Below are 24,448 nucleotides of genomic sequence, written 5' to 3' on the forward strand. Positions count from 1 at the left end.
GGCCAACTGGGATGAATGATTCTGGCTATGATTCTTCTTATCTTATCTCAATGGTAGGACTAATGACAGCTAACTTTTCCTGAGCACTCCACATACAGCAGACACATGTGATAACCAACTTACTCCTTGCAGCAACACTTTGAATAAGGTGGTCTTTCTTCACCAGTGTGCTGGCCTAACAAAACAAGTCCAAGTGGTCTATTTTGGCCTGCTTGTCAATGGCAAAATTGTTTCGCCTCTTGAAATGTCATTTCTCATCTGAGGAGTACAGCAAATAGCTAGCTCCTCCTTTGCCTGTTTCATGGATTGCCTGAAGATAAATGCTGAGCAATGTAGACACCTTGTAAACCACGTTATACATAAGTAAGATGGAGTTGCTTTTACGGGGCGTGGCCAAAAGAAGGCTGAGACAAATTAGGGATCGAATCCATTTCTATAACCCTTGGCAAGTTAGGACTCCTTCCTGAGCACCATGTTTCCATTTGTAAAATGAGGATGTTAAATTTTTAAAGGGTTGTTAGGAGAATTGGATGAGACATTGTGTATAAATCTTTAGGGCACATAGTAGATACTGCCATTATTATTGTGTCTTTAGGCCCTTTTGGGCACCTCAGAACCTATTTTATGTAATGTATACAAGGAAAGTCTCAGATCGGAGTGTCCTTAGATGATTGTTTGTATTAAGAAATGATGAACTACTTAGCAAGCTCTACTCTTCTCCACAATATATTTATAATGGAGACACACAACCGCTAAAGAAAGAAACAGACATTTATATGATTGAAAAATGCAGTTCTTCTTTTAGGAATTGTGTTTTGATGATAGGCTAATAGCTTTTTTTTTTCTTACCCTTACCAGGATGAAGATGATGGTATGTTTGGAAAAGCTTTCTTACAACTTATAGCCCATTCCTTCATTTTTCTGCTCAGACATCACATGGAATTATTTAGTACAGAAGCTCCATAGAATCAACTATAATTGTTAAATTAGTATTAAGTAGACATATATCAGTTGGTATATTGCATTAGTTATCTGGGTTACCAAAGAGAACTGTTATGTTCATAAATAATAGTGTAAGTAACTTAATAGTACAACAAATTAAAAATTGCATATGTAGTTTGATAGAAAAAAATGTGATATTTATGCCTTCTAATACAGGAAAGGATCACTAACTGTAGATAAATGAGGCAGCATAAAATTTGGCTCACATAAAACAAAACTTGTGAATCATTTCTGAAATTCATATGGTTTCCAACTGATAATTTTCTGCCAAGATAGCATTTCGAAAATGAAAAAATAAAATGAATGTATATCATAGAGAATGATACAGAATGGCAGCATTGTAGTGCATTCTAAGGTGGCAAAGCATCTAGAAATACCTTTGAGGTGGAGCTCTATCCTACCACTTTGTAATTACGTTTGATCTTTTGACTAGCTGCTTCTAACTTACTGGGAAACAGTTCTGGAATGTTCCTGTGACACTTGGATACTAACAATCTGTTATATTTTTCCTTTTTGCCCACAGTGCATCAAAGACCATTGCCTCAGCCCACAATGCCCTCCATGAGCTCCAACACTTTCCCTTCCAGATCCACCAAGCCATCACCCAAGCACACCCTCCCATCACCTCACATGCCTGGAGCATTCTCTGAAAGGTATGTGGTAACATCATTCAGTGCTAACTTAACATCACACCCAGGTCCATTGGTAAGACCTAATGTTGAGTGGTTTGGGGAAGAGAGGAATGAGCCAGTGGTAGTCGGGTCAGAACATTTTGGGTCTTCAGAAACAAAATCAAGCTGAGCATAAAGAACTACACATGTTCATCCACTGCTATTCTTGAAGTCTCTGTGCTTGGAGTTGGAGGGGTACAGAACTGACTGTTCCATGGTCACCCAGGCAGAATGGACCCTTGGGCAGTAATGGGGAATGTTTTCACTTTGTGAATTGAAACAAACTCTCAAGAAACCCAGTTAATTTAAGTACTTGGAGCTCATCCAGATCTTGGATGGGAGGACCTAGCAGATGCTATGAGGTCACTGCACAGGCTCTGTCCCTAGTAGGCCTGCTTTTGCAACAGCAACGGTATTTCTCAGGGCCCGTGATGAGGCTGTCTGGAGGCAGAGGCAGGAACAGGAGAAAGACACAGGCCATTTCTCCCTCCACAAGCCCAGGAGCTACTACCTGATGTCCTCAAGGCCCCCAGCTCATTCTCTTCTGTGCAAAAGGAGAGGCTCAGACCCACCTTCAGTATGGAAGAAAACCACCAGCACCACCTCACTACCCCAGCTAGATATCTAGAAGGACTCTCTAACTGTTTTCATTGCCCCTGGGTGCCTCTTGCTCTGATTCTCTGCTCTTTGTTCTCACTCTTCTCTGTTTCTCTTCTCCCATTCTCTCATCCTGCTCCAACTCTCACTGGGCCCAGCTCTGTCCTTCTTCTTGCTGAATACCACCCAGCAAGCACCACTGCTGAACAGAGCAGACTGACAGGTTTGGTGTAGGGGGCAGAGGAATGGCTGCTTAGCATGGAGCAGGAAGCATTTCAGGGCCCCCACAGCTGCCTCCTCCCACACCTGTCCCTGAAGATGCTGTTTCTGTCTGCTGCAGTTCCACCTGGCCCTCTCTGGTTTTTTTCACCCAGCCACCTACCCTTGTGGACCATCGGACCCCAGGATTCACTATTCCCAAACGACATGCCCATTTATATGTGTTCCTAACCAAAAGTGAAGTCCTCTCCTCAGAGACATCTGCCATTCTCCAAATTCAAAGGCCTTAAAGGCCTTATTCTTAAAAATAACCTTCAAATACCCTTCTCAGGTTTTCACGGTTTTGGCTTGCAAAGTCTATTAGCATTTGGGGTAGGCCACCTTGGGGCAGTGGTGAGGCGTGCCCCATCAGCCCTCCTCTTTGCTCAGCAGCCATGGCTTCAGGGAGGGGTGTTAGTAGACACAAATGAAGTGGCATTCCAGTGGGTTTCCCTGACCCAGCTTCCCCATCAGCCTCTTCAGCTCAACCCAACTTACATCTGTTCTTTCTGTGTCTCTGCAGTAACAGTGGTTTCCCACAGAGTGCCTCCCTGCCGCCATACTTCTCTCAAGGTTTGTACTCTGGGCTCTAGTGACTTTCTCCAGGTAACATGCTTCAATGACCGGATTCCCAATTGTCACAAAGCCTTTTGGCAAAGGTTTGGTTATTTCCTAAAAGCCAGAAAATATGTTTTCTTATTCAATACTTAATTCAGTTTCTGCCATGTGCCAAGGACTGATGGAATGCTGGGATGCTACATAAGACACACACACACACACCCCTCTGGCCTCAGAAAGGTGGCTTTGGCATTAATTATCCCATATAGAGCTTTTCCTCCCTGCTATTTTTATATGGTGCTCAGGAAAGTGCTTGACTTTCTCTGTAGTTTTAGGTTTCTATGATGAATCCATCCTTGAGTTGCAGGTTGAGGAACATGTTTAAAATACAGATTAAGAGAACCCAACCCTCCAAGATTCTGATTCAGTAAGTCTGGATGAGGACCTGCATTTTTAATAATACCTTCTCTGGGCATGCATGATAAATATTGCTGAGAGTGCTCTCAAACTTTAATATGAATACAGATCACCTGGAAATTGTGTTAAAATGCAAATTCTAATTCAGTGGGTCTGGGGTAGGATGTGAGAGTCTGCATTTCTGGCAAGTTCTCATGTGATGCTGATCCTGCTGGTCCACGGACCACTTTGAGTAGCAGCAAAGGCCTACAAGGTAAGACTAGACTGTGTTTATCTTTTAGCCTTAGGGACTTGCCAGTGATTGGCACATGGTAGGCACTTTTTTTAATGTTTATTGAATGACTGAGTGTTGAATGACTGTGGAAAGTTACCCAACTCTAGTAAATAGATTTTTCTCATGCCAGGAAACTGGTCTTAGTGATGCCAGATTTTTTGTTTTTTGTTTTTTTTTTCAGGAAAAAAATGGAAATATGGCTTTTAATATAAAGTGCCTGATTTTTAAATGTTTACTTAAAGTTTTTTAAAATGCTATAAGGAACAAAACAACTATTTTGGTCATAGTACACATGCAAGAATACCAGTGTGTATTATAAATAGAAAAGTATGTTAGGACTTCAATTATGACTCAAGAGTCAAGATTTTTTTTTTGAGCACATCCATTACATTTAGTTGAATATATTGTCCCATAGATGTGCAAGACCCTATTGCTGATACCAATAAAATCCATTATGTCTTCAATGTTTCCTAAGCATTTGAGGGTATAGTGCTTTCCACAGTTGCCCCTACACCCCTCAATTTTCCACAGTGTCCACAACTCACTGTGTTTTGTGAATTCACATTGTGTTATTTGCCTGGCTTCTACAGGCATCTAGGCTTCCAATACTTCACTTATAGCAGTGTCTCCCAAAGTAAGTTCCACAGACCCACAATTTTATGAGTTGGTAGCAGAGATTATTGATATAAATAGTTGGTTAATTTTGGTGGGGAATACTTACCTTAATCAAAATTGATCTTTTTTCCCCTAAGATAGGCAGGACACCTGGTCCTCAGTCTTCTCCTTTGGCTGCTCCCATATTAGGAAGATAAAAGCTGCTCTGTAGGTTATCCAAAAAGTCCACCCCAGCTACCCTGAAGATCTCAATAATAAGGGTGGTGTGTGACTGCAGTAAAAAGTAGTATATTGCCTGTTGCAAATGTGACTTCATGGTGCTGGCCTGCAGGTGCAGAAGCAGAAAGAGAATAATCCAACTCCAAAGTAGCCATGCAATATAGGCCTTGTTTCTACTTCAGTTAACTGTAGGGTTAGGTTTCTTTCATTGAAGAAACAGTATAAAACTGCCTGGCATGTTGGACTGCAAAGGTAGGGATAGGAAAAATCTTCTTAGGCCTTGGGAGTCTTAAGAAGGAAGATCAACAGTTCAGGCAGTCTGATCTGCTTATTTAGAAGCAGGGAATGCCATGGTGAAGACTCCTGCTAGCATGGCTCAGAAGACCTCAGCCTTTCCCAGGTTATTCTCCTGGCTCAGTGGCCTGAGCAGGCAGTGTGACACTTCTAGCATATTGTAGATGGAGGAACAATCCTGCTGCAGAACCACCTGCAATACTTGCTAAATGCAGATTGGGTGATTTGAATTTCATCCTCCCCCTTACTCCCCCCCACCCTCTGCCCCCAGGGTTCTTGTTTATGTAGAATATTGTTTGGGAATCACTGGTTCAAGTCCTGACCCTGCCACTAAGATCCCATGATTGGTGTGATTTGTTCAGGCTCTCTGAGCCACTGCTTCCTCATACTCAAAAGAAGAGAATAAACATCTTGTGGTGTTGCTGTGAGGATTAAAGGTAGGATACAGGGGTGCCTTTTCACTCAAGGCCTGGGCAGAGTAGTGCTGAATAAATATTTGTTGAATAAATGAACGGATGACACATGAATAATTCAAAGAACATGCGGCTCACAGAATTTTTCAGTTCTTAATAGCTGTTCTGGCATATAGAAAACAGCCTTGGCGATTACAATTCCACACAATCAAACCTTTGCTGAGATCGGGAAACACATCCTCAGAAAGTTTCAGGGAACTATAAAGACAATAAGGTGTTAGGGAAGCTGAGACACAAATGCTGGGTAATTTACAGATACCTCACAGACTTCCTGATTGATTAGGTAGTTGGCAGCGTCTTCTGTGAGGGTTGAAGATTTCTACCTCTTTAGAACATTCAGTTAGGAAGAGTGGGTAGCAAACTCTGATTCCTGAAGCTAACAATATTTTCCAGGTAATTTCATCTTGTCTTGGGTGACTTACATTTCTTATTGTGTCAACAAATGAGGATATAATTGTCTTTATTTACTACACTGTCACAATATCAGTGGTTGGGAATCCATTCTGGGTGTGCTGGAGTCTGTGAAAAATCAGTCCCCTGAATTTTCTTTTTGGTGGTCACATTAAAACTACTGTGACTTTTTCATTAATGGACTAATTATTTTATATTATGCACCATGCATATTTAAGAAATCACTCAAATTCGTGGAACTGTTCTCAGAATTTCACTGACATGGTTATAGAATGATGCCTGAACAGTCAACAGCCCTTGTGGTTTTGAACAGGTGAAAATTATTTTTGAAGCTATGGCTTCTTAAAATGTTAATTGCTGGGAACAATTGCAAGGGCATTTTAGGGGAGAAATGTGTGATGACAGAAATGAAGAATAGCTTACAGCAAGTTAACTTTCAAAATACTATATTTTTGAAGGCCTTGGCAACAGACCCCCTCCTAGAGCTGAAGGAAGAAACTTTTCCTTGCCAGTTCCAAACAAACCTCGATCACTGTCTCCAGGGGAAGAAGAGGTAATAAAGCATATGTTTTTATTTTCTTTTTTTTCCCAGAAAATAACAATCTCCCATTTGATACTCTTTTGTATTCTTATCATTTTAAATTACTTTTAATTTTTTTTAGTAAAAAAAATTAAAGGGGAGGATCCAGATGAAAAATATGTTCTTTTTCCTTAATGTTTTTCCAGTAGCAAATATGTGTTTTGTTTTTGACAATGAAAAAAATAATCCTATTTTTCATTTGTTTTCTAGCTCATGACCTTGAATAAGCCACTTAACTGCTCACTAGCCCAGATTTTTCATTAAGTATATCATACTAAACTGAAGAAATTATTATACCCGTATCTTCCCTGATTAAAACTTCTATTATATATGGAACGCTTATTCACAACTACCTTTGCAACCAGTGTCATGATAAAAAGTATTTCATGCAAAATATCCTCTATTTAACCCCACCTAAGTGATTCTATATTCAAATTAAGAAAACAAACATTTCAGAGCTCATGGAATTGAGGTGGTGATTTATGAAAATGATTACTTGGAGACTTTTCTTTTCACTTACATATGTAACCGCAAAATTTATTCAGTTTTTAAAAATTTACATTTTCAGAATTCATTAAATGAAGAGTGGTACGTTTCTTATATTACCCGACCAGAGGCAGAAGCTGCTCTTAGAAAGATAAACCAGGTACTGTGCTAAAGTTTATTTTTAAGTAGTTATAAATATTGATGGAAGGAGAAAAAGGGAACTGGCTTTTATTGAGGACCACTTATGGGCTAGGAATTCTGCTAGGTGATATTCATGCTGTTATACTAGGGGGACCCATTAGTGACAGCTTTATACCTACCAGCATCCATAGCAATGATTCCTAGGATCTGGGAAAAATCTAAGTTAAGGCAGTCATTCAGTTGGCAGAATCTGAGAAGACTTTATTAACTAGAAAGGTCTGTCTTGTCATAGGAAGCATAGCCTTATCAAAAGGAGACTCTTTCCCCCAAACTTTGAACATCTTACTGATTCTATCTTCATTTTTAATACACAATTGTCATCTACACTGATGTGAAGGGGTCCATATGGAGAGAGACAGCAGAAACTTCATGCCCTTTCCCCTAGAAATTTCTAGTTTAACCAGATCTCCTGTGGTCTGGTAAGAACCATAACCTTAAATCTATATATCAGAGAAAGAAAAACAAAGATCCTTCATCTCTCAAGTCTTGAGTCTACAAGAATAGTTCTCAATCTTAGATGCACATTTAAATCACCTGGGGATCTTAAAAATTCTGATTCCTGGGTTTCACCTGGAGGGATTCTGATTTAGTTAGTTAGGTGTTTTGTGTGGGTTCTGGGAGTCTTCAAAACTCTAAATTCTAAATTCTGACTGCGAATGGGTCCACAGTTATATTTGTTGAATAGAAGATGTTCTGAATGGAATTTACTCAATTGAAATAAAAAGAACAAAGGAAAGCCATTATTGCAGATTGATGGCTATTTAAAACCATCATGATTTAATACACAAACGAGGGAGTAGTTTAAAGCTGCCTTACTAATTAATCCTATTTTAATATTAGATCTTTGTAATATTAATGTTATATAGCAATAATTTATGGAATAACATTTTAAAGTACAGGACAAATCACAACACTATTTTAGTAAACAGAAAAAAATGGTTAAGAATGCAAGATGGTCCACATTTATTTATGGTCAGGTGTTTTTTTGTTTTTGTTTTGTTTTGTTTTGTTTTCTTTTTTTGGTCAGGTGTTTAATGATGAATGTTTTACATGGAGATCACGAGGTTTTTAAATGGATGAATTTCATAGGCATTTGTGTGTTTTCTGACTTTGGCTATGAAAGAAAGGATTAGGGAATTAGCTCCCAGGAGTAGGAAAACAGATACTTAGTTAACCAATAAAGTCCTTATTTTGTCTGGCCCTTTATCCACTCAACCACTTATTATTTGTCTTATTACTACTGAAAAAACGATGTATCTTTCATCAAGGGACTTCAAAGAGGTCTCTGAAATTTGGAAATTTCTCTAATACAATCTTTGCTGCCTCTTGACAACCAAATCCATGGCACATGGGACTGTAACCGTTCAGGGAACTAAATGTTCACTGACTTGTCAACTGGTTACGTTTCTAGATCTTTAGAGGCTTGTCTACTGCTCTTACAGGCAACACAGACGGTGATATTTACTGAGGCACCTGGGTGGCTCAGTCAGTTATGCCCACTCTTGATTTCAGCTCTGGTCATGATCTCAGGGTCCTGGGATGAGCCCTGTGTTGGGCTCTGTGATCAGCAGGGAGTCCGCTTGAGGATTCTCTCTGCTTCTCCCTCTGCTCCTCCCCTTACTCATGCATGCACACTCATGTGCTTTCTCTCTCTAAAATAAATAGGTTTAAAAAACAATTAAAAAGGAAGTATTGACATTTGCTGCTCACATAATAACATGAATTTATTCTTTTAGGATGGCACTTTTCTGGTTAGAGACAGCTCTAAAAAAACAATAACTAATCCGTATGTCCTCATGGTGTTGTACAAGGATAAAGTTTATAACATCCAGATCCGTTATCAAGAGGAAAGCCAAGTTTACTTGTTGGGAACTGGACTCCGGGGGAAAGAGGTAAGAAATTTCAGTTGCAAAATTTCCTCAAATCCTCTGTTTATGCCATTTCACATACCTGTCAATATGGAACCTTACTGTAATATTCTTTGGGGATCCATACTGTATGGCACTGTTAGAGTTAAATTTCATTGGTGAAGTCCTTCCTTTACTGGAAGGAAATAAAACAAAATGACAGTAGCTACCTGTGCCATGGAGTCTTTCTTATGTCTTTTATTCCAAGTAGTCTAAAATCACACGTATAACTTATAAATTAAAAAAATTAATATTTGAATTTAAAAACTGATAGTGTCAAAGGTAAGTCATTTCTATCATTCACCTCTGTAACATAATTTTAATGTAAGATTGAAGTGTACTTATAAGGCTGTATTGACATTTAGAAAAGGGTAAAGAAACAAAACCAAACCCAGAATTCTTGTTGTGGTGATTATTTAAATACTTGAGTCCTTTTTCACTTAAAAAAGAGGTTTGGCCAATGAAGGTGGCCAATCTGCCAGGGAATTTTTCCTCTGTTTAGCCAATGTTTATGCTAATTACTTTTTGGATGGCAATCAAAAAAGCTGCTTTTGCAAAGGAAACTAACAGCTAAACTTAGGCTCCAAACATATTTTTTAAGTTCAAAGTTCCAGGAGGAAGATCAGCTGAATCAAACATTTCCAGAATGAAAACCAGATAACTCTTAATTTCTACTTCACTCCAAATATTTTTAAGTTATGATTATGTAAATGAACAGGAAAAAAAACCCCACATGATTCTGATCAGATGTTTCAATCGCTGGTTCAGTGTGGATAGAGCTGCAAAGCTGCTATAGAGACAGAGATGTCTGCCCTCTAGAACTTCTGTTGGTCTGGTGTGAGAAACATAAGTAGAAACCATACATTGCAGCTGCCCTTGAAAGAGGCGCCAGCAGAGTAGTTTTGGAGGAAGTGCATATCCTTCCTGGGGTACCTATGTGATTTTGATCTATGTCTAGAGGGATGCATTTTTTTTTTCCAGTCTGGCCATTAGGGATAAGATGATGAAGGCAATGGTTGCAAAGACTTGGCTGCAGAGACTTTGTGAATGTCAGGTGGCACTGAAGACACAGCAGAGGGATCATGAGGGAACCATTGTGCAATGCTATGGATATCAGCTCTAGACACTGGGACACTGACTTCCTGATTTCTTATACCTCCTCACACTATTTGTGACTAAGAGTGAAGTAGGGATACAGAAACCAAAATAAAAAACACAGAGTAATCCTAAGGCAAATACACACACATATATATAGTCTTTATCCATAATTTGTTGCTGTTGATGAATTATTTTTTCAAAATTCTACAGCAGAAATCATTAAAATATTTGCAAAGTATTAAATATTTTTTCTTACCATCCTCATAACTTGTAGAGGTAGGATATAATGCAGGTAAAAAACAAAACAAAAAAACGAAAAAAACCTGAGGGTTAAATTCATGCTACTCATCCCAATGTTGATTTATCTCCTTATTTTGAATTTTTCAGGACTTTTTGTCTGTGTCAGATATTATAGACTACTTCAGGAAAATGCCACTTCTGCTCATTGATGGGAAAAACCGAGGCTCCAGATACCAGTGCACATTAACACATTCTGCAGGTTATCCCTAGCGAGTTAGGCAAGCAAATGAACCTTGCTCCTGCCTCTGTTGCCAGCATGGGAAGATCAATCAACCTTGGTGAACGGACAAACACTTAGGACTGAATCAAACCCCTCAACATGAACACAAGGTTTTGACCTTTCATATAAAAAAGTGTTTGAAATGAAGACTGTCAAATATATCATAATTTATTTATTCTTCTTCAATGTTTGTAAGCATGAGTAATACTGTTCACACTTGAAGTCTAGTAGTGCACTGTAATGATTCATTTAAAAAATGTGTATTTTGAAATATTCATTTCAAAGTACAGTAGTTTGCATAGCTACAGAAATAATTTGAGGCAAGATTAAAAACACTGAAACAGTAATAGTTTTTGATATCACATAAAACTGATTTTTTAATAGCTAAACCTTTGTTGTTAGTCAGAGGCAATCATCAGTTTTATATATATGATTTGAAAATTTCCAAATTTCACTTTCTTGGCAGCAATAATTTAAGAGGCTTAAAACTAGTTCATCCTTTCTTATTTGTTTCTTTTTTTTTGCTGGGGGCATATTTGTGTACTTTTTTATGAAAAGATAAATGCATGATACGATAACTTCCTAGGATTAAAATTAATTTACCTTTTGCTTTACTTTTGTGTTCTTAAAACTATTGACTTTGTTTAGTCCATCCTATTATATTTTTGTTTTAAAGCAAATTTAAGCTGTTAATACCACAAGTAATCATTTTAAATTTAGAGATAAGGCTTTGGTGTCAAATATAGCTGGATGTAAGTTCATCACATCCCAACACCCACATTCCACCTCCCCTGCAACTCCCACAACTCCAAAAGCATTTCCAAGTGATGTCGATTTTATCCAAGTCTTCCAGCAAAGATGAAAGAGCAATGCATATACATAGAAAAATGTGATCAGACTTTCCTATTAGATGCCTTTCTTCTATCTCTTTTATCCCCTGACAACTCTACCATAAAGCCCTTCTCATTGTCATTCCTAAAAAGGCTTTATAAGTCCTTTGAAGCAATACAGCTCTTTCCTTCAGCTTACTCATCCTACTTAGCAGACAGTAGTAGGTGTTCAGCACAATAAAACCAGGCATTTGGTTGTTGTTCTTCAAGTTTTCCCCTTTGGGGCTTTGTTATTATTCCACAAATTTTATTAACAACAAAAATTTTTGGCTTATCTAGTTAATCTGCAAGTTTTCTGAGTGGCCAAAAATATCTTGCACCTTCATTTTCCTAAGTTTATTAATAGAACATCAGAAGGGAGCTTAGAAGTTACCTGGTTAAAACTGATAACTTGCTAAGATAACAGGTATGTGGAGACTTTTAACCAATGATGATAATAATGTTTCATCAAGCTTCATCTTTACAAACTGGTAGGTCTCTAGGGTCCAGAGCTAGAGAGTTCTAAAGTTGAAAAATCTGCATTCATTTACATGCTTATGCAACAGGATGTCAACAACCATTTATTTAGTGCCTAATCTGTGTTAAACACTGACTTGAGTGGTGAGGACAGCAGACACTGAGCTGACCTTGTGTCTTGGTTTAGGTTACATTATCTTAATTTAAAATTTTAAAATTTCTAAAATGAAGGAGGTAACAGATTTCAAAGCAGCTATTTGGTAGTGAATCATGTCAGATACCATGTCTCTACCCTCCTCAACTTGCCATAGGCAGGAAACCAGTCTATAACAGAAGAAGATAAAATCAATGCACAGAAATAGAACCAGGTTAGAGACATAGGATAAATTAGTAGAGTCCCTGACATCTCTTTCAACCATGGACTTCCAAGTCACAGGACCCAATAAATGCTTCAGCTAGCTTGAGTTTTTTGGTACTTGTTACAAGGAGAGATCTGATTCAAACTCATGCCATCCGTTTATAATTTGGTTAACTCTTTCCATCTGAGCTAAATTCAAGCATAAAGGATAAGCAATGCCCCCATGGTCAATTTCCTATGTCATATTCTTGCCACTAGTGAAATGAATTAGCCATTCTTTGAAACAATAAAACAAGTTTCAATAATATTAAATGATTATTTACAATTCATCCTATTTTTATTTTGTTTATCATATTAAATATATTAGTAAACTCAATTCTCTCAGATACATGTTAATTCCACAATAAATACAGTTATAAATTCACAACAAACAAAAAGAAATCAGATAGAAAAATTATTAGAGGCAAGGGACACATCTGATATTGCAGACTCTTCAAAGAGGCGGGTTTTTCCTTCTGGTTCCTTTAAGTCATCCGTCTTCACAGGATGATTAAAATGTAGAGTAAGGTCACAAAGCAGCAACTGGGAGAGCTCTGTGTAAAACAAAATAATAGAAGATACTATCTTGGAGAACATATGTCATAGACAACTATTATTACTTTTTTTTAAAAAGACTACTTTTGGGGGTGCCTGGGTGGCACCCAGTCTTTAAAAAAAAGTCAGTTGAGTGTCTACTGATTTCAGCTCAGGTCAAGATCTCAGGGTCCTGGGATTGAGCACTGTGCAGGCTTCTGCATTTGGCTCAGAGTCTTCTTGAGATTCTCTTTCTCCCATTCCCTCTCCAGTCGCTTGCACTCTATCTCTAAAATAAATAAAATCTTTGGAAAAAAAATGACTTTTTTTTTTTTTTAAGTAATCCCTACACCAACGTGGGAGTTCAAGAGTTGTATGCTTTACCAACCGAGCCAGCCAGGTGCCCCTATTATTACTTTTAGTAGCTATTTCTAATTCTTAGTTTTCTCCTAAGTGATTATTGATCAGACCACAGTTATGTATGGCTCTAACATTATAGAACTCCCTTCCTTCAGTTCTTTAAATTTTTCTCAGGTTAGTTCTTTAATGAACTCCACACCCCATGCATTGTCTGTGTTCCTTCTTTCTAACACTCCTATTTACTGAATGTTGAACTTCCTTTTTTTTTTTTTTTTAAAGATTTTATTTATTTACTCATGAGAGACACAAAAAGAGAGGCAGAGGCACAGGCAGAGGGAGAAGCAGGCTCCACACAGGGAGCCTGATGTGGGAGTTGATCCCAGATCCTGGAATCATGTCCTGAGCCAAAGGCAGAAGCTCAACCACGCTGAGCCACCCAGGTGTCCCAATGTTGAACTTCCTTGATTGATCTTGTAATTTTTTTCTCCCTAAAACTATCCACCTCTATTTTTTTTGCACTCTAGAGAATTGTCTTCATTTTATCTTTAAACCCCTTTGCAGAGTTTATTTTTATTGTCCTACTTTTAATTTCCAAGAATTCCCTTCTCCAAACTTTTCCGAGGACCATATTCCTGTTTCATGGACATAGAATCATCTCTTACTTCTCTTCAGCTATTGAGAGTTTCTTGGGAGTTTTCATCTCACTCCATTATTTGTTTCTCTCTCATTGATGGAATCCATGTATTGACTTTGTCTCTGCTTTTCATATTAGATGCTTTCATCAAATATCTATTGCACCAGAGCTATCTACTCATATTTAAGACCAGGGACTAAAGATAACTGGAAACTCTGTGCCTATGGGATAGCCTGTATTGGGGGTGGGCATTTTGTTGGGGGTAACCTCTGCTCTCAGTGTCTTTAGATTTTTTTCTCTTAGGCTCATAAGATTCCTGAAATAAAAATCTGCTTGAGGGTATAAGTCTGACTGCTAATGTTTTATAGCCAAGTGGGAAAAGAAAGCTGGGAATCTTGTAAATCAGTTTGTAAAACTTTGTCTTAATATCTTTGTTTTCAGTACAGTACTCTTTGCCTCAATTTATGACTAATGGCTCCAGACCAGAGATCCTCTCAGGGAATCAAACTCAAGTGTACTGTCACAGAAAAGGAACCACTGTCTAGTTCAGAGAGAAGAGAACTTAGGGGGTCTACAACCTTTTTTTTTTTTTTTTTTTTTTTTTTTTTTTTTTTTAGAGAGAGAGAGGTGAGGGAGACACAGAGCAGAGGGAGAGAGAGGGAATCTCAAGAAGGCTCCATACCCAGCATGGAATCCAGTGCAGGGCTTGATCTCATGACCCCAAGATCTTGACCTGAGCAGAAATCAAGAGTCGGATGCCTAACCGAGTCACCCAGGCACCCCTTTTTAAAGTTTAATTAATTAATTAATTAATTAATTATTTTTAGGAGTCTACAATTTCTTAAACATTTAACCAGCCTTCCTGTTCTTAGCTCCACCGTTATCCCCATTTCCAGAGGATTCTGGTGCTACCATGTATTGATTCTTCATTGGCTCTAATCAGTGAGCTCATAGCTCAAATTTTTGGACTTTAGGGTTCAGACTTTTCTGTTTGCTTCTATTTGCCTTCTGTTTCATTAACTTTTTTTCTGAGAGCTTTTCATCTTGTGCATTTTTGTCTCTTTAAAATCACTTTAAATTTAAATCTCAGGTTTACTAGTGACTAGTTGTGTGACTTTTGAGAAGTTAGTTAACCTCTCTATATCTGTTTCTGTAATCTGTAAATGCCAATGGTAGTATTTTCTACCTCACAAGGTTGTGATGAGAATTGAGTCCATTTATACAGAGCTCTTGGAACAGTATCTGGATTATGGTAAATGCTATGTGTCAGCTATTGACATTATTATTGAGAGAAGGAAGTGTGGCTAAAAGGAGTGTTGATCATTTTATCAGAAGTCTGCCCTCTTACTCCAGCTCTACGAATCCCTATAACCTAACTGCCTGACTTACCCCACAGCTTCTCAGGAACACATCCATCACATCTAGTTGTTTTACTTCATGAAAGAATAATCCCCAAGCTAGAACATTTAGATAATCAGTTTGAGAAAAATCTAAAGCTTCTCTGTTTTAAATGAGCACAAGCATCCAGACACCAATTATTCATTTAGTAAATATTTCCAAGAACCTCTTATATCAAGGCACTATGTTTAAGTGCTAGGAAAAACCTTAAGGAGCTTACAGTTGAGCAGGGATAGGAAAAGTAAGTAAACATGCAATTACAACACAATGTGATAGATGATATGAAACAGTAGAAGCGATAACATGCTTGCTTAACAATTTTGCCAGTGTAATTAACCTTGACTAATAAGCAGCAGTTAACTTGGCTAGGTGGAGGTGGAGTTTGCACAGTGGGCATTTCTGAAGATGTATGTGTTAAGGTACAGACATGAATAGAGAGCAGATATGTAGATTTGCAAATGGTTCGGTATGGCTGAAGCACACAATGTGCAAGACTAAAACAATGATAAGATGATACTGGAGAGGTAGGCAGAGGCTTGATCTCAAGAGGTCTTATAGTCCATTCTAGGAAGTTTGTTGGACTTTATTCTGGGTCAATAGTGAGTTAGTAAGAGTTTTCAGGAGATTCACATTTTAGAATCGAAATTCTTGCTATATTGTTGAGATTGGTTTTGAGAGATTAAGCAAAGATAACCAGATTTTTTTACATCAGATTCCTCAGAGCCTTTGTTAATATGTTCTGTGAATTTTTGAGAGAAATATACGGCATAAAACACTTCCCAAATTTATTTGACCATAATAACATGGACTATATTCTTACTGCACACCACTTATTAACATCTCTTGAGACAGCCAGGTTCACTGATCAAAATCTGGGAAATGTTGCCCTAGGAAGAACATGGAGAAAAAACATAACAGGCACTATTTGGTGCCTAACTAACAATCTATCCCCTCTTCTTGGTGGCACAACTTGATTCCATTTGAGATGATCCTTTCCCCAGCTCCAGCAATAAGTCCTGACTGGTCCAAACTAGTCTTGGCAGTCCCATTCCCCTTGACAGTGGCTGGTGTAGGCATATGCATTTGATGCAAATCTGGCCGTGAAAGGAAAGGGAAAATGTGCTAGAAGGACCTGGGAAAATGTTTCTATAGAAACATAGGCAGATACAGTATCTGTAGATGGCCACACCTGCTGGTCATGACTACGAGTGATAAGAGTGATAAATAGAGTGAATATAATAGAGCAGAAAAATGGAAGGAACCTGGTATAGTCAGAAGCCTTTAAAACTCTGAATTATTTCTGGGGCTGCCCTACCTTGGATCTCTTAATTCCTTATTGTATAAGCCACATATAAGTTGGTATTTTGTTACTTGTAGCTGAATTCCTTGTAACTGACAGAGAGGCTATCTTCAAATATCCAAGGGCTGTCATAAGAAGAGTACTTACATATTCAGTGTAGTTTCATAGGAAACTAGACCAGTGTGTGAAAGGAAGATGGGAACAGATTTCAGCTAGTCCATAAGGAGGAACCATCTAAAAAGGAAGAAGCTAACGGGTGAGATTTGGAGTTCTCCAACAGAGGAAATATTTGATCAGGGTTAGATTATCCCTAGAAATATTCAATCACGGAAATTTTGCGTGTCTGGGATAAAATAACAGAATGTCTGAGATGAATGATTAAACATCATGAACTGTAAGGTCTAATCCTACTCTAGGAGTCTGTTTAAAATGAAGAACCCTTAACTCACAGAATCAAACAAACATAATTTTAATTTGGAAGGAAACTTAGGGGCTTAGTAAAAATTAACGGATAGAGATACTGAATTTTGCAGAATGTGACATCATTGTGCAATAGTTTATTGAAGGGAAGGAAGGAAAGTAAATTTAAAGAGGTTAGTTAGACAACACCATAAACTCGTTAGTGTCAGGGATGGGAATTCAAGTCTGCTAACTTCCAGGAAAATGCTCAAACATAATCCATCCTTAAAAGATCTAGTTTATATTACACGGTCAACATTTCTTAAGAAGTAAAGAAATCCTAATTAGTAGGCAAAATTCAGTTATATCCCAGAAGAAGCACAATTTTGCTCTAGTGTTTGTTTTAAAAATAAGGCATGCAAACATTTTAATTCAGGGATTCCATACTTACCTTTCATCTTCTTTAACTCCAAAGAAATTGTGTTAATGTTTTTAATTATGGTTTCCACATTAGGCTTATGGTCAGTAACATTATTCTTAAACATCTGATTTTAAAAGAGAAATAAAATGTATAAATCAGAAGCATTTATGTGCACTTTGAAAATACTTAAATTTTCAGTATTTCTAAAAGTAAAGTCTATTATTTCAGAATTGAAATAATTGTGAAATAAGTCAATATAATGGTTAGAATTCTAACATAATAAGGCATCAATTTGCTCATATTTTCAAACAGAAGACACCTCCAACTAGCACTCATACGTTTCTTCTTTAATGAAATCAGACAAAATGGGGCCCTTATAATGGAAATGCAGATATCCCCTTTTCAGAAAGCCTTAGCCCTTATAAACTACCTTATAATTAGTTATAAAACTTTCCCTAATTTTATGTAAGACACTGTATTCTAACTTATTCTGAATGAGAGGATCCACAATAAAACTCTAAGTACATAGTAAAACTCAAAGTAAGATTCAATTATAATTCATAAACTAAGAAAACTAACTTTTATTTTAGCTTTGGGAATTAAAGCAATACACTTTTTAAAAATTCTGGTTAATTAAAATGTGTAAATCAACAGGTTACCATGTTCTATGTACAGTACATATTTTTTAACCAGTTGTCTCAGGTAGAAATACATAAACGGGTGGTTCACTAGAAACTAATCTTAGCCATTTCAAACTCTCAAAATGACTTGAAAAAATAAATAAACAATTAGCACACACAATTCCAGCAATTGAAAGGCAGACAGTTATGGGTCAGGCTGCTTGTCCAAAATAATGAAAATAAACTAACCGTTTAGTCAACTTCTTGCCTCTGCTTTCTCCCGAGTGGAGGAATTTATCCTATTTCACTCACTTTAGAGCCACTACAAAGGAATAAAAATTTTGTTTTCCAATGAATAAAATATATTTTGCATCCACTTACAATAGCCTAGAAGCCAAAAAGGGAATGGTAGCTATCTTACTTGGTTTGGAATAGCAAATCAAACGATTTGTGTTTGAGGGGGGAGAGAAAATATGATAAAAGAGGGTGGAGAAGGTGGAAGTAAAGAACTTTAAAAATGTGGAATGGTTGTAAAACAATAATTAAAAATCCAAGAGGGAAGGAGAAACTAAGTGGTCAGAGAAATGCCCAAGAAAGTTGACCCCACCCCGGGTCTGCTTGGGCAGCGCCCTGGAGTGCCCTTGGACGGGTGGGGTCCGACGGCAGAGCTGGGCTGGGGCTCGACCCCACGGGGCTGGAGAGAAGTCAGAGACGAGAAGTCCAGATCTTCCCTGGAGATCTCGGTGAGGCCGTGGCTCAGGGAAAGGAGGGGCAGGGTCCAATGGCATTTCCCAGAGGGGACAAGCGGCGCTCAGGCCCCAGGAGCCGGAGCCCACGCCACTGTGGACAGAAGGCGCTAATGCAACCAGCCCTGACCTCCAGCCAGGAGGGCAGAGGCCCAGTTCCCTCGTCCTGGGCAGCGAGGCTCATCCCTGCAGCTTTGGGGCCTTTGCAGCCTTTTCCAAGGCCAACCCCTCCTCCCCACCGCACCTACACCAGTCTGGAGCCCCAGGTGCCGCCGGCCCGCCCACGGCCGCTTGGTGACTGAAGCAGCCTCGAAGTTTCCACGGCCCTCCTGCTCCCAAACCCGACTGAGCCCACGCAAAGCGCGCTGCGCGGTCCCGGTGACCCCCGGCCCTTGGGACGACCCCCGGCCCGTGGGGCGCCCTCCGATGCCTGCCTGCGCGGAGCCCGCCCACTGGGAGGCTGACCCTACAACCTGAGGCAGCTGGGAAATCTCAACAGCCTTCGCCTTCCCCTAAACCCTGAGGAGGATTATTTAAAACCCAGTACCCTTGGCCGGCCCACGAACTAACCGGGCGAGGACCCGCCGGGCCAACGGTCACCCGAGCTCTGACCGCAGGTGGGGCGGAGCCGACTCTGAAAAGCAGGACTCTGCGACCGGATTGGCCAGCTTCTCTGCCTGCTGCATCCTGGGAGTTGTAGTCCAGGCAAGACCCCTGCGGGAAAGATGCTGGAGGCGAAGCTAGGAGGGCCTAGCGCTGACCTGTGGGCGGAGAATGTCGGTGGGGAAGGCGCGCTGACATTTTTGCTTCCTGTGTGCCAGGCACTGTGCTACGTGCTTCCCAGGCCTTGTCTGCATTTAATTTTCACAGCATAGGAGTGTGATTAAGGCCAGATTCTGCTCAGGTGCTGCTCAGGTGTGAATCCTCAGGTGTGCTCAGGTGTGAATCCTACTCTAGTATTTGTTTAGCTAGAGAGGGGCCAGTAAGCAGTGTAATCATTTAGGGTTCAAGTGTCCTCTTCTATCATGTGAGTATAATAATAACTGCCTTCTAGTGTTCTTTTTTAGGTTTAAGTGAGATAATGCATCAAAGGGGCTTGGCAGATGATGTGCCCAATAAATGTTAGCTATTACCATTCCTATAAATCTTTACAGATGAGTGAAGAGTGTGCACGAATGGAGAGGTATACACTGGTCTCTTGCCAGTGGAGAAGCTGGGATTCAAGCCATCTTTGCTAGATTCCAAGAGGAATCTCTGGCACTGGAACCTCCGGGGCTGACTCAAGGAATTTCCCTCTCAAAGGCTTTAGGCTTGCAAAGTAAGCCTTTGCTTTCTCTAAGCCTCCCATATAATATCCAGCAGCCTCTCAAACCATTCTTCTCCTGACAACCCACAGTCTGTTGTTTATTTTATATCCAGTCGCTTTCAGTTTGATACTGTGGGATATGTCGTCTGATGCAGAGTTAGATGAGAAGGTACATAGGAGAAGCAACTTTAATCCTAAAATGAACTACCTATGTAATCTTGGAAACCAGTGGCTGACTTTCTCCCCACCTTAATTTCCATAGGAGAGGGATGGGCTAGACCAATATTTCCTAAATTTCACTCACTGTAAGGCCACTGTTATGATTTTTACCCCTAATCCTGTACCACCTATTTTATTACTTGAGTCTTTTAAAATTACTTCCCTTTACAATTTAAATTTGCTTAAAATTTTTATATCACTAATATAAACAAAAAGTAATAAGAAAAATAAAGACAATGGAAATAAGATTTGTAATCATCCAGACATTCGTGTCTCCCGGGGGCTGTGTACCTGCACCCGGATCTCCTTTGTTAAAATGGGTTATTTAAGTGTTAAGGAAGTGTAGAAGATGGTGTAGCACAAACCGCAATTTTCTTTTGATGTAATAAGAAGAATTGAAAGAGTTGGAAAGGGAATAACTCTCACTCATGATCCATGCTATTTAATGCCTTGGTACCATATGAAACCATCTCTCATATCCCTAATGGGATATGTCCCATACTTTGCTCAACCTAGATTTCGGTGCTGTTCAGTATACAATCCCCTTCTAAAACTCCTTCATTCTCAACGTGCTATGAGTGCCTTTCAAAACACACTTCAATCCTGGAAGGCGTCTTTTTGAATTAGCCCTACCCAAACCTGCAGTTTCATCCCAGTCTCTCTGCCAAGATTTCTCTTACTCATTTTGACTGTTAGACACTTGCTGGTATCAGAGTCTTGCATTTTCTTATTTCTGGTATATGTGCTGGGCATTTGTCATTTAATTCTTTGAGTAAAAAGAAGCACAGGTCAGGTAACAAACATTCTTTTAGCATTCATTGTATATTAAGAATTATGGGGATCCCTGGGTGGCGCAGCGGTTTGGCGCCTGCCTTTGGCCCAGGGCGCGATCCTGGAGACCCGGGATCGAATCCCACGTCGGGCTCCCGGTGCATGGAGCCTGCTTCTCCCTCTGCCTGTGTCTCTGCCTCTCTCTCTCTCTCTCTCACTGCGTGCCTATCATTAAAAAAAAAAAAAAAAAAAAAGAATTATGTTAGAAGCTTTCATCTTCTGACAACTCTCTGAGGTAGCTGTTATCACCCCAGTTGTGTGGAAAACAAAGCTTGAGCTCAGAAAGTTTAGTGACTGCTCAGGGGCACAAGAACCAGATTCCCACCCTGTCTGTGCAACTCCAAGGCCTTCTGTTCTTTTCTCTGCACCAAGCTGTCTCCTAGACCAGGACACCATTTCTTGAAACAGTAAACAAGTACCATCACAGTTTTATAATGTTTGGGCTTCACAGCTCATTGAACTTAAACACACGTGTACTAATGCACACACAAGCATCCAAGTGACCAACATAGGGTGAACACCATTTACTTTCTAAATTAAGAACATTAGCAAAGCAAAAATAATTGCCATCACTGTTTTTGTAAAAGCAGGGATCAATTAACATCAAAAAAGAAAAGAAGGAAGAAAAAAGAAGGAAGGTTAAAGTAATTTCAGAATAATATCAGCTTATAAAAATCTTACTGGATATGTCTTTTTTTCTCCTCCTTCTTTTGATTCAGACTAGTAAAAACTGTACCCCAGACCTGCATCCAGATGTGCATTTGGAAACTCCACATGGGGACGCCTGGGTGGCTCAGCAGTTGGGTGCCTGTCTTCAGCTCATATACTGATCCCAGGATTCGGGATCGAGTCCTACATCAGGCTCTCTGCAAGGAGCCTGCTTCTCCCTCTGCCTATGTCTCTGCCTCTCTTTCTTTTTCAGTCTGTGTCTCTCATGAATAAATAAATATTTTTTTTTAAAAAAGGAAACTCCACATAGATTATAGCAAGAGGAAATGAGGTGCTTGAGAGAAGTCAGTTGGGGACTCTTGGGTGGCACAGTTGGTTGGGCATCTGCCTTTGGCTTGGATCATGATCCCAGGGTCCTGGGATCAAGTCCCACGTCAGGCTCCCTGCTAGGTGGGGAGCCTGCTTCTCTCTCTGCTTTGCCGCTCCCCCTGCTTGTGCATATTCTCTCTCTCTCTCTCTCTCTCTCTTTCTTCCAAATAAAATCTTTAAAAAATGGTTTAGAAGTAAGGTGAAAAGCATATGTGGGTTGAGATAGCATTAAGACAGAATCCTGAAAAGCCAGTGATGATGAGGGCTGGGGCTTGGTAGAATGTGGTGTCTGTGGGGCCCCATCATTCCAGACTGACTGACCCCGTTCACAGGATTCAAGAGGTGTTTGCAGGACCTACTCAGATATCTGTGGATTAGGATTCTGCTTACAGGACTTCTGATAGAATCCAAAGAACTTCTAATTATCCCAAAAGCTGATTCTTATGAGTAGATTCCAGTGCTGTAATTTGGAAAAGATCTTTGTTAAGCCTTTAAAAAAATAGAAGAAGAATCGACTTTGTATTTCTTTAAAACAAGTGGTGTAAGAAGAAAAAAGAGATGTGAACTTGGAAAAAGATAGATTGCAATAATGTATTTTCCTTCATAAAAATGTCTTCGAGTAATGATGACTACGTATTGTAGTATTTTTCCTTCCTAAGCAACTATAGATTCTTTTTTCTTTTCCTGAGAAAATAAAACTTTAAAAGCATGATCTGCTACTTAAAGCTTGAAGACTCTTATAGATGAGGCCCTAAAAAATCTATCTTCCTTAATAAGTTTGCAACGCTTTACTGGACTCCACACAGGTTGCAGTTGTTGATTCTAATGTTAATCAAATAAAGAAGATTAAAAAGCTGGCAAAATCTCCCATAAAGAGAAAAGTTGTTACAGAACAACAAGGTGATTAAGCGTTTTATGGAGTCGGGTGTGAGTGCCTCAGTTAGTTTTATTACGAATTCTTGACATAAAGTCTTTGTTTCCAGGAAAACAAATTGAGTAAATTATCTCACTTCTTGCACTTGCTCTCAGAGTTTTCATTTCCATTGTTTCCCTGCTCATCATCAATTAGAAGTGCTGGTCTCTATACCTGGGGATTGGCTTCCCTCTGGAGCGCCAACTCCCGTCTGAATATGGCTTTCTTTGTACAACCTTCTTGCATATAAATTTCAGAGGTGATGAGTGCGTTCTTAGATCATTACTTGTGGAGCATGACTAGTATATGATAGATCAAGGTAATCTCCACGTGTCAGAACAACCAATGTTCTCCCCATAGCCTCATGGAAAGAAAGGGAAAAGCATGTGACTTAAGCCACTGAAGTCTGAGGTAAAAGGTGGGCTCCCACCCTTGTCCATTGTCTTCTGTAAGCAGGTGATGTTCCATTGGGCAAAATCCTTTTCTTTTTCTCCAGAAGAAACACTTCTGAACTATAAAAGGTGTTATTAACAGAAATCCACATTGCTTGCTGCAACTAAAATATTTTCACTTCTAATTAAGAAATTACATGAAAGAAGGATAGATATCCTGGCATTTGTGAAACAGGAATGGGCCTTGAGGCCATTATGCTAAGTGAAATATGTCAGACAGACAGCATCTAAAAACATTGAACTCATAGAAACAGAGGGTAGAATGGCAGTTAAACATGCTGGGAAGATGCTGGGGAAAGGGGACAGATTTTCAGTTACAAGATGAATAGATTCCAAGGATCCAAAATGGTGACTGTTGTTAACAATGCTCTTTTGTATATTTAAAAGTTGCTATGAAAGTGGAGCTTTTAACGTTTTCACGATAAAAACAACAACAATAAAATGCTTATTATGTGAAGTCAAGGATGTATTAACTAACCTTGTTGTAATGTTGTAAACACTTCACAATAGTTATGTATATAAAATCATCCCATTGTATGCCTTAAATTTAATGTACACCTCCATAAAGCTGAGTAAAAAAAGAAATTGTAATCTATACCAGCATTTTCCTCTGAAATAGGAAACTACCCAAAGACAGTTGCCAGATAAAATACAGGACACCCAGTTAAACTTGAATTTTAAGTAAACGACAAATAATTGCTTTACTGTATTTCCTGAGTATTATGTGGCACATACTTACATTTAAAATTTGTTTATATAAAAGTCAAATTTAACTGGGAATCCTGTACTTTTATTTGCTAGATTTGGCAACCCTATGCCCCAAACACTTCAACCCTTAAAAGAAAAGCAAACAGTCTGAAGCCTTGTAGATTTGGTAGGTTGGAAGCCAAAAGAGACTATTGAAGTTTTCTAACTTGATGCCCGAAATAATAAAATATGTACACTTACTGTGC

The 24,448-nt window shown here is 39.1% G+C and overlaps 2 protein-coding genes across 2 annotated transcripts in view; one reads left to right on the top strand and one right to left on the bottom strand.

The window, feature by feature from the left end:
• Positions 1-11,195, top strand: part of LCP2 (lymphocyte cytosolic protein 2) — a 44,491-nt gene extending 33,296 nt beyond the window's left edge. Inside the window, exons 15-21 of the mRNA XM_077895570.1 lie at positions 859-871; positions 1,526-1,655; positions 3,052-3,101; positions 6,248-6,342; positions 6,938-7,015; positions 8,793-8,948; positions 10,449-11,195. Of these exons, the coding sequence (XP_077751696.1) occupies positions 859-871; positions 1,526-1,655; positions 3,052-3,101; positions 6,248-6,342; positions 6,938-7,015; positions 8,793-8,948; positions 10,449-10,571 (645 nt within the window). The 3' untranslated portion in view covers positions 10,572-11,195. The remainder of the gene's footprint in view (positions 1-858; positions 872-1,525; positions 1,656-3,051; positions 3,102-6,247; positions 6,343-6,937; positions 7,016-8,792; positions 8,949-10,448) is intronic.
• A 1,405-nt stretch (positions 11,196-12,600) lies between these two features.
• Positions 12,601-19,447, bottom strand: C4H5orf58 (chromosome 4 C5orf58 homolog). Its single transcript, XM_077895571.1, has 4 exons — positions 19,307-19,447; positions 18,240-18,312; positions 17,401-17,494; positions 12,601-12,878 (listed from the first exon to the last, which is right to left on the bottom strand). Exons 3-4 carry the CDS (start codon positions 17,492-17,494, stop codon positions 12,727-12,729), a joined length of 246 nt encoding a protein of 81 aa, XP_077751697.1. The 5' UTR covers positions 18,240-18,312; positions 19,307-19,447; the 3' UTR covers positions 12,601-12,726.
• Between the last annotated feature and the right edge of the window lie 5,001 nt (positions 19,448-24,448).

This window comes from Canis aureus, chromosome 4 (assembly GCF_053574225.1).
Source record: "Canis aureus isolate CA01 chromosome 4, VMU_Caureus_v.1.0, whole genome shotgun sequence".
NCBI classification, from domain to species: Eukaryota; Metazoa; Chordata; class Mammalia; order Carnivora; family Canidae; genus Canis; species Canis aureus.